The sequence below is a fragment of the Haliotis asinina genome, chromosome 16 (genome assembly GCF_037392515.1).
Source record: "Haliotis asinina isolate JCU_RB_2024 chromosome 16, JCU_Hal_asi_v2, whole genome shotgun sequence".
NCBI classification, from domain to species: domain Eukaryota; kingdom Metazoa; phylum Mollusca; class Gastropoda; order Lepetellida; family Haliotidae; genus Haliotis; species Haliotis asinina.
This window is the reverse complement of record NC_090295.1, coordinates 12,776,615-12,786,232: the sequence shown is the minus strand read 5'-3', so window position 1 is coordinate 12,786,232 and position 9,618 is coordinate 12,776,615. Positions and strand designations below refer to the sequence as shown.

The 9,618-nt window shown below is 40.5% G+C and overlaps 2 protein-coding genes across 2 annotated transcripts; one reads left to right on the top strand and one right to left on the bottom strand.

The window, feature by feature from the left end:
- Window positions 1-221: 221 nt before the first annotated feature.
- On the top strand, window positions 222-3,702 carry LOC137268470 (uncharacterized). Its single transcript, XM_067803035.1, has 3 exons — window positions 222-888; window positions 1,813-1,904; window positions 3,282-3,702. Exons 1-3 carry the CDS (start codon window positions 228-230, stop codon window positions 3,495-3,497), a joined length of 969 nt encoding a protein of 322 aa, XP_067659136.1. The 5' UTR covers window positions 222-227; the 3' UTR covers window positions 3,498-3,702.
- A 3,046-nt stretch (window positions 3,703-6,748) lies between these two features.
- On the bottom strand, window positions 6,749-8,994 carry LOC137268648 (carbohydrate sulfotransferase 1-like). The gene is made up of 2 exons (XM_067803224.1): window positions 8,769-8,994; window positions 6,749-7,651 (listed from the first exon to the last, which is right to left on the bottom strand). The coding sequence occupies exons 1-2, from the start codon at window positions 8,951-8,953 to the stop codon at window positions 6,856-6,858; spliced, it is 981 nt and encodes a 326-aa protein (XP_067659325.1). The 5' UTR covers window positions 8,954-8,994; the 3' UTR covers window positions 6,749-6,855.
- Window positions 8,995-9,618: the final 624 nt, after the last annotated feature.

Here is a 9,618-nt window from a genome sequence, read left to right as displayed (position 1 = left end):
CCAGATTTGATTAATTACTGATCGCCGCCGTAAAACTAAACTCACTCACTCACTTCTACTGTTGCCACCGAGTCCAATATGAGGGTTGGTGCAAAGATCGCTGGAGGTGGACCGAGATATGAAACAAAAGACATTTTAACGTCAGGCTATAAACGGGGCACTGTGGACAGCAAGGTGAGCTAAACGCCTTCGTCTTCTCAAGCAATGCTCCAACGTTAGATGCAAGTATGGCGACTCGCTGGAAGGCTGCAGTGTTGACGTTGTGTGCTCTCTATTGTGAAACTTTCTGTGGAGTTGCAGCGGTCCACAGGGATGGGACTATTGTGACCAAACTTAATATTCTAGAAGAAGAAATCACTGAGATACGGAACCGCATTTATCGAAGTGACCTAAAACGGAAAACGGATTTACAGATATTCCGCAATGATTTAATCGCTCATCTTGAAAGAGCTGTCCCGGACGTGATGTCTAGGGTTATTGAGGACATGGCGAAAGCCGGTACAATTCAAGGACTCGTTGAAGGGACCGTCCACACAAAGGTAAAGTCTGTGGAACAGCAACTACAACAACTGAAGACGCTGGCTGTGAATTCCATCAAAACTAAACCACCTGTACCAGCGAAAATGTTGGAGTCCAAGAAAGATTCGCGGACATTCGGCAAGCGTTTTAAACGATACGATAAGATTATCAGAAAGCTTAAAGCTGAAAATGATAATCAGAAAGTGGTAATAAACGAACTGCAGTCGACTCTGACTGAACAGAGGTTGATGCTTGAGATGCTGAAAATGGATGTGGAGAAGTTGACCTCAGGGAGGACGAACAAGACGGGATCTGAGACTATGACGTCACACAATAGGCATACCACTGTTTCTCCTACTACGATGAAAGGTTTGATTTATTTTAAATGTTTAGCTGATAATGTCACTAAGTAAGTGAGATTTTAATGCTGCCTGGAACCAGATATATCTCGGCGTACAAAGCCAAGATGACCCACTCGAAACTCCATCTCCATCCCAAATATGATGCTGGCCCCCGAGGATCATAATACGTGCATATGTGTATCATATTCTGGACAAAAATAGATAGGGATAAATGAAAATTTTGAAGTTATGAATAATAATTTTGAAGTTATGAATAATATGACCTATTTATTCATTGACAATCTGATTAGATATCAAACATAAAAATATCAGTATTCTTAAATTATTCTGGCCAGTATTTTAAGAAATGATGATAGAACAAATGACGCAACTATGGTAGTGATGTTTCCAGGGCATTTTCCGCAATATAATAGAGATACGTATCACATTATTGTATGTTAAATCGATAATTAAACTGTCGTCCTTGTTTTGGGCTATTTTGCTGAGAAAAGTGTAGAGTTATTCAATCTCACATTGGGGAATACTAGCACCCATGAACCATACGGAAGTATCCAGGAAATTGCAGGTTATATCTCTGTTTATCTACAGTTATCTACAATATGGCTTGGCCACCTTGAATTAGAGTGAGAATGGTTTTACGCCGCTTGTAGCAATATTCCATCAATATCAGGGCGGGGGACACCAGCAATGGGCTTCACACAGTGTGCCCATGTGGGGAATCGACCCGGGTGTTCGGCTTAAAGCTATACTCACTCGCTGTGCCCCAAGCTGGACGAGCCTCATCCTAGATCGCCCAGCGTATGTTATTTCCCCTCCATTATACGTGCACCCAGTGGCATTGGTGTTTTGTTTTTCTCCGCATTTTCTCCGCTGAGACATGCAATTCACTGGATAACAGAGGATAAATGAGAGAACGACTGTAATATTTCAGAGAGCGGGCAGTCATCCCTTACGGTCGTCATGGCGAAGAAAGGAAGTACCGCGATCCTCCCATGTTCTTTCACCAGCCAAACTGATTCATATGTGAGTACTTTCGATAGGGATCCGTCTTCTGTTTTCTTTCTTTTTTAAAGCCATATTTGTTAGATATATAGCCTATATCCTTTCTCACCATATACTCTGCTGCTGACACACTGACACCAGACAGTATAAGTTTATATTTCTCAGTACTGTTAGAGAAGCACCTACTGCTTGTGTGTATACTGCTACCAGACAACTATTTTGTGAGAAACGTGCCTATAATACTATAACATCCGCCGTCTATTGATCGGTAATGTGTACAAGCATTTGGGTATATCCATTATTCTACCATGACTTCAGTAAATGGTGGATTGTGATTGGTTAATCAAAGTCATTCAGATATAATCACGTTATATACCTCTGCTTTTCCAGCATATTATGTATTAATTTTATTTAACATCTGAATAATGCGGTTTCTACCATATTCTACCATTACTTCAGTAAATGTTGGATTGTGATTGGTGATTAAAGTCACTCAGAGGAATAGAATCACGTTATAAAATCTGAATAATGCGGATATATCCTTGTTTGCCATATATTTAGGGGATAATCATACTGGGTTGGACAACCAGAGGCATATAACGGAATTATAGTGGCTCTAAATGTGATTTAAAACCGAACGCGTAGATTGAAGGTTTAAATCAAATTTAGAGCTATTATAATTTTGTCATTCGCCTGATTTTCCAACACAATAAGTTTGTCTCCATTCTACCATAACCGCGTTATTAAGATTTAAAAAAACCAATCACATGGTGTTGGAAAATCTGAGGTATATAATGCGATTATACACCTGTGAATGACTTTGATTAGCCAATCACAATCCAGCATTTACTGAAGTCATGGTAGAATTGTAATTTGAAGATTTCAGAAATATAGAAAGAAGTAAAAATATGTCGTAAGGGGGATTGGGTGGTCAGAATCGACGATCTAGTCTATTCATGCCACAGTGTCCCGCTTGTATAGTGACTCTGTTTAGTTTTACGCCGCGTTTTAGCAATATTCCAGCAGTATCACGGCGGGGGACACCAAAAATGGCCATCACACATTGTACCCATGTGGGGAATCGAACCCAGGTCTTCAGCGTGCCGAGCAAACGCTCTAACCACTAGGCTACCCCACCGCCCCCAGCTGTGCAATAAGAAAATGATTGCATTGTACGTCTGTATTGCTATCATAAGATTGAATGAGTATTGATCTTATGGGGTGGTATTTTCTGGATATTGTTGCCCTCATATTGTTTTGCGGACTATGACTGCAGAAATTATTGAACAAGAAATCTGTACTGAAGATGACTGAGGAATACTAACTTCGGCCTATATTAAATATTACCGTTCATGATGGACAAACTTTAATGACCATTTTCTGCAAATTAACTTTCAGAGAATGTGGAGTCATAGATCTATTTCTCTTTTCACCTGGAACCGTATCAATGGAAGGACCGTGGAACGCACCGGAAACAGTCGCTTGTCCATCGACAGGAGTTACAGCAGTGAATGGAATCTGGTGATCCGGGACACCAGACAAAGTGATGGTGGACCGTACCTCTGCAGTAACAGTGATGGCGATGGGGTTGCTGTTAGTCTTATAGTAAAATAAATACTCAGTGGCTGAAATGTATGGCCGAAGCATCTACAGGACAGAACATTATTCTTTTATCCTACGGGCACACCATTCAAACTTCCCTTTATTCTATGAAACGTTAAGCGTTGTGTTTGTCCATTTAATGTGTTCGGGAAGAGGTTCAACACGGTTTGTATTATTTGATTGTATATATTTTGTGGTCAGTAAATTGTGAGTTATTATTACGACTTTATGCTGTTCTCCATTGTAGATGACCCGATCAGGTGTAACAGGTCACATTAGCCCCTGTCCACATTAAACCAAGGTATGGTTTAGCCCAGGTCAGAGTTTACCACGGGGAATAAACTACTCTTGATCAAACTACAACCGGATTGTAAAACAACCTAGTCTAAACTATGCCCAGCCAGGCCAGAACATACCATATTGTGTGACAAGGCTTTGACTATATTGACACAATATTTAAACAAACAAGATCACTTTGATGTTGTTATCTGCATTTAGAAGCTGAACGTTTAGGACAGGCAAAACAGGCTAGGCTAGGTTCTGTCCAATCCAGACCAGAACATACCCCTCTTGTGTGACAAGGCTTCCACTGTATTGACAACGTATATTACACAACCATGATCACTTTGATGTTGTTATCAGCGTTTAATTTGGTAAGTTTACACAGTAGTGAGGACTTAGAAGGTGAACCTTTAGGAAATTATACATGCTATTACATCATGAACAAAAGAGTTCATTGCGCGATGTGTCTCGTTGTTTTGGGAATATATTTTGTGTGAATGTGTAAATAATACTGACAGGTGTAGTAGTGATCTTTGATCTTTTGTTTAACTGATTGTGATTTCCTGGTTGAAGTAATAATAGTCCCTATAATAAACACTTCTGATGTCATGGAGGTTTAATCCTCTGACCTGGGTGGGGGTTGGGGGTTAAGAATAGACCTAGGCCATGATATACCTACATATATTTCAGCCTCGACTGCTTTAACCCAGGTATATCTTAGCTGGGCTGTGTTGGGGGTATAATCTGTCCTGTGAGGTAAGAACTGGCCTCGGCTGATTTAATTTGAAGTTAATCTCAGTTATATGAAAGAAGCCAAACATATATGTTGGGGTATTTTATTTTAAATCTAGCGAAGTGAAATGTATATTTACGAATCATTCCATCAGATGCGTTAAGGTTACACTATGAGACAGAACTGTTTCAATCTGTCACGATTTTAACAGTAACGGATAGGAATGGATCCTCCAGTGGGATTTCTGGGTCTCGGACCGAGCGAGACTTCGACATTTCCGGATGGCAAGCATGGGCAGAGAGCCAGCCAGATCAGTGAAAGACTGGCTACTACAAACTCACAGTAATACGGTAACGTTAGTACGTTAGCAGATTAGTTTTACACCGCACTCAGCAACATTCTAGCTATATGGCAACGGTCTGTAAATAATGGAGTCTGGACCAGACAATCCAGTGATTAACAGCGTGAACATCGATCTGCTCAAATGGGAACCGATGACGTCAGCGAGCCTGACCACCTGATCGCGTTAGTCGCGTCTTACAATGTTACTGAAGGCCAATATTAAAACCAGGACCTTCACGGGTTCTTTTTCATTTTATGGTGTTTGAAATATAATATGGGTTTGGCGGAAGTGAAAACTACATAGTTACTGCATGGGCAGGTGAACGCCATTTCCTTGTTCCCGTTCGTACCTGACTGCTTGCAGCGACACCAAGTGGAGGATCCAAGAACCAGTGTAGTGCCCCTGCCTAAAATGACACGTTCATAGTGACGAGTCAACACACTTTGGGCTTGCAGGAACACTACTTACATAGGCCTTAAATTAAAATTTAGACGGTTTCAGAACTTTCTGTAACACATTGTGTTGGAGATTAAACATGCCACTCGGAAAGAACAGAAAAACATGCTCTTTTCACACTTATTAGCCAGTAGGATTGTATACTTGGACACGTGACTAGTACTCTTTTCACACTTATTAGCCAGTATGATTGTATATTTGGACACGTGACTTGTGCTCTTTTCACACTTATTAGCCAGTATGATTGTATACTTGGACACGTGACTTGTGCTCTTTTCACACTTATTAGCCAGTATGATTGTATACTTGGACATGTGACTTGTGCTCTTTTCACACTTATTAGCCAGTATGATTGTATACTTGGACATGTGACTTGTGCTCTTTTCACACTTATTAGCCAGTATGATTGTATACTTGGACATGTGACTTGTGCTCTTTTCACACTTATTAGCCAGTAGGATTGTATACTTGGACACGTGACTTGTGCTCTTTTCACACTTATTAGCCAGTATGATTGTATACTTGGACACGTGACTTGTGCTCTTTTCACACTTATTAGCCAGTATGATTGTATACTTGGACACGTGACCAGTACTCTTTTCACACTTATTAGCCAGTATGATTGTATACTTGGACATGTGACTTGTGCTCTTTTCACACTTATTAGCCAGTATGATTGTATACTTGGACACGTGACCAGTGCTCTCTTCACACTTATTAGCCAGTATGATTGTATACTTGGACATGTGACTTGTGCTCTTTTCACGCTTATTAGCCAGTATGATTGTATACTTGGACATGTGACTTGTGCTCTTTTCACACTTATTAGCCAGTATGATTGTATACTTGGACATGTGACTTGTGCTCTTTTCACACTTATTAGCCAGTATGATTGTATACTTGGACACGTGACTTGTGCTCTTTTCACACTTATTAGCCAGTATGATTGTATACTTGGACACGTGACCAGTGCTCTTTTCACACTTATTAGCCAGGATGATCGTATACTTGGACACGTGACTTGTGCTCTTTTCACACTTATTAGCCAGTATGATTGTATACTTGGACACGTGACCAGTGCTCTTTTCACACTTATTAGCCAGGATGATCGTATACTTGGACACGTGACTAGTGCTCTTTTCACACTTATTAGCCAGTATGATTGTATACTTGGACATGTGACTTGTGCTCTTTTCACACTTATTAGCCAGTATGATTGTATACTTGGACACGTGACCAGTGCTCTTTTCACACTTATTAGCCAGTATGATTGTATACTTGGACACGTGACTAGTACTCTTTTCACACTTATTAGCCAGTATGATTGTATACTTGGACACGTGACCAGTGCTCTTTTCACACTATTAGCCAGTATGATTGTATACTTGGCCATGTGACTACTGCTAACCTACTTGCATAATAAACACTTGTTGTCGACCAAATTGAACCTGTTCAATAATTTTAACACAAAAGTCCGCAACTTTAAAATTTGACAGCTTAAGAGAGTTAAAACAGTACCCTCAACCCACTGTTAGATGTTTCACTGTATAACATCTTTATAATTTCCTATCGTTTTTCAGACTCTTCGACATGTCAACAAGTTCGCTTGCAGTATTTACTGGCAAATAGCCTAGCATTTGGTATACGTCTTTACAATTACCGTCTATGACATGCGCCCTATTGAAGTCAAGCTCTTTCCGCCATCGCAGAGTCATAAGTGTTGAATTTGACTTTTGAGTGCATGTTGTACAGTGTTTTTCCTCTGAGCTGTTCGTCCTCGACAGAAGAAATCGTTCCGTCTCATTAGTATATGTCAGACCCACAAATGAATACAAATCCTTCACGTTTTGTACAGGGTGGACAACTAGGTCCTCATAAAGGAGAAGTTTTGTTCTGTTAGGATGAGATTTCAGCAACCTCTGTGTTGCCTGGAGATCCCTGAGCACCCTGAGACAGTGCTCTTTGGAGTAGGAATGAAGGTTGCTCCATTTGTCTCGTCCCATCGACATCTGGGACTTGATTGTTGGTCGTGGATCTCTTATCAGATGTATAACCTTCAAAGATGGGTTTGATTTCATCATCGTCTCCACTGCTTCCATTGGGAACCGAATTGTTTTGATAACAGAAACATCCGACTCCATGCATTGCTTTTGAAGAATTGGTAAGCAGTCTAAGATTTTCAGCACTCCGGGATTTTTCTTTAAACACACGTGATAAGGTTTTGTATCATTGCTGCTTCCTAGGTGAAACTGACTAAGTGTGGCAACGTCTATTTTAGTTGGATGACACCGCAAGAACCCGGAAGCAATATCCCTGGCTGCTCTGGCAAAATCTTCTGCACTCTTTATCATCCTGGAATGGAATGACATACAGATGAAATATCATTATATACAAATACGTACTTGTTTTAAGATTCTATGTTTGTCGCAGGGCTCTGTTGTCATCTACAGACAACTATGAAAGTCTGTTGAGTTGTCTTTCACATTCACATGTATCGTTTCATAACACAATGGAGACAGCACGAGATACACCTTCAAAGGTTTGAGTAGCCTTGAAAGTTTATGGTGCACATTCATGACATGACATGACATGACGACACCACTTGTCTGCGTGACCATGACAGGGAACTCACTAACACTTCAAAATAGAATGGTTCAAAAAGTGCAAGCTGCTGATACATCATGTCTTGCTCACCCGTGTCGCAAGCACCCGTGAAGGTCCGCGGCAGAATAGGCCTTCAGCAACGCATGCTTGCCATAAAAGGCGACTGTGCTTGTCGTAAGAGGAGACTAACGGGATCGGGTGGTCAGGTTCGCTAAATTGGTTGACACATGTCATCGTTTCCCAATTGCGCAGATCGATGTTCATGCTCATCACTGGATTGTCTGGTCCTGACTCGATTGTGTACATACCGCCGCCATATAGCTGGAATATTTCAACCCACTCACTCACTCAAAGTTTTGCTGTGACGTTACAAATTATTACAAGGTCACTCAATTTAATGGGTGTAGGTGAATGTCGCCAATATACCTTGGTACCAAATTTGAACAATATCCTTCATTTCTTTCTTGAGTTATCGCCCCAACAAGCTTACATGGTGTATGAAATGCAAAGAAAAACACGCGTATTTACGAGTGATTAAAACTGTTATTACAATTTACGTAAATTTATATTACATTATATTATATTATAATCGATCTGAAAATAATCGGGTCTGGACCAGACAAACCGTTGATCATGATCATCTATGTATGCAGTTTGGATACGATGACATGTGTCAATCGACAGCGAGCCTGTTTACCCGATCCCGTTAGTCGCCTCTTACGACAAGCATGTGTTACAAAAGCGGACAGGCGAACGAACGAACCAACCAACCAACCAACCAACCAGCCAACCAACCAACCAACCAACCAACCAAAGAACAAACAAACAAATAAGTAAATAAATCAGCCATTTCAGCAAATCATACCTTGAAGGTCTGTCAAAAAAGTTTAGGCGTGTTTTTTGCGACCACCATATCCATTTTAAAGTATGCATTGGTTCAAAAACATAGAACACATCTGGGTGCTGTGAGAACATCTCCCCCGTCAGAGTGGAGCCGCTGCGCATGTATGTCAGTATGATAACGTTGGTACGTGGAAACTGCTGAGTCATGGCTTGAAGCTTCGCAAATACATCAACACAAGATGCGGAGGGAGTCTCTAAAATCATGAAAACGTTTTCTTTTCAACCAGGTTCTCGCGAAGCAAAAATAAGAAAATATCAAAAAGAGAAGAAATCACAATAATCAAAGCATATGTGTTACTTTTATGCACATATAATATGACTATTTTCTATTCAACACTTTCTTAAATACAATTCATGCTTGTTGGGTATAAGTACTTAAGGCACCGTCAGCAATATTCCAGCTGTATGGCAGCGGTCTGTAAATAATCGCGTTTGGACCAGACAGTCTAATGATCAACATCATGAGCATCGACCGATAATTCCCTGGCGTAAACTGATTATAAATAGGAATTTTGGTTGAAATCGTTGGCGTCGTTGATTAGTGTGGACATTTGTTAAACCGAACATTTTCATTTCGAATTTTACCTGGAAATTTCACATACATTAACGTTGATTGTTGCAGCAATGCGCACTTGCACAAAGGCTTACCTGTGCTGACATGACTGTTTTGTGCCTGACCTGGCATCTTGGTCTCTTGTTTGTCATGTGGGAGTTCTGTTATTTGTGTTCGACCTGAAAATATACTGTTTATTAATAATGGTGTCGCCAGATTAATTCCGATGAAGTGCAGCTTTATAAGATTATCATGAGTG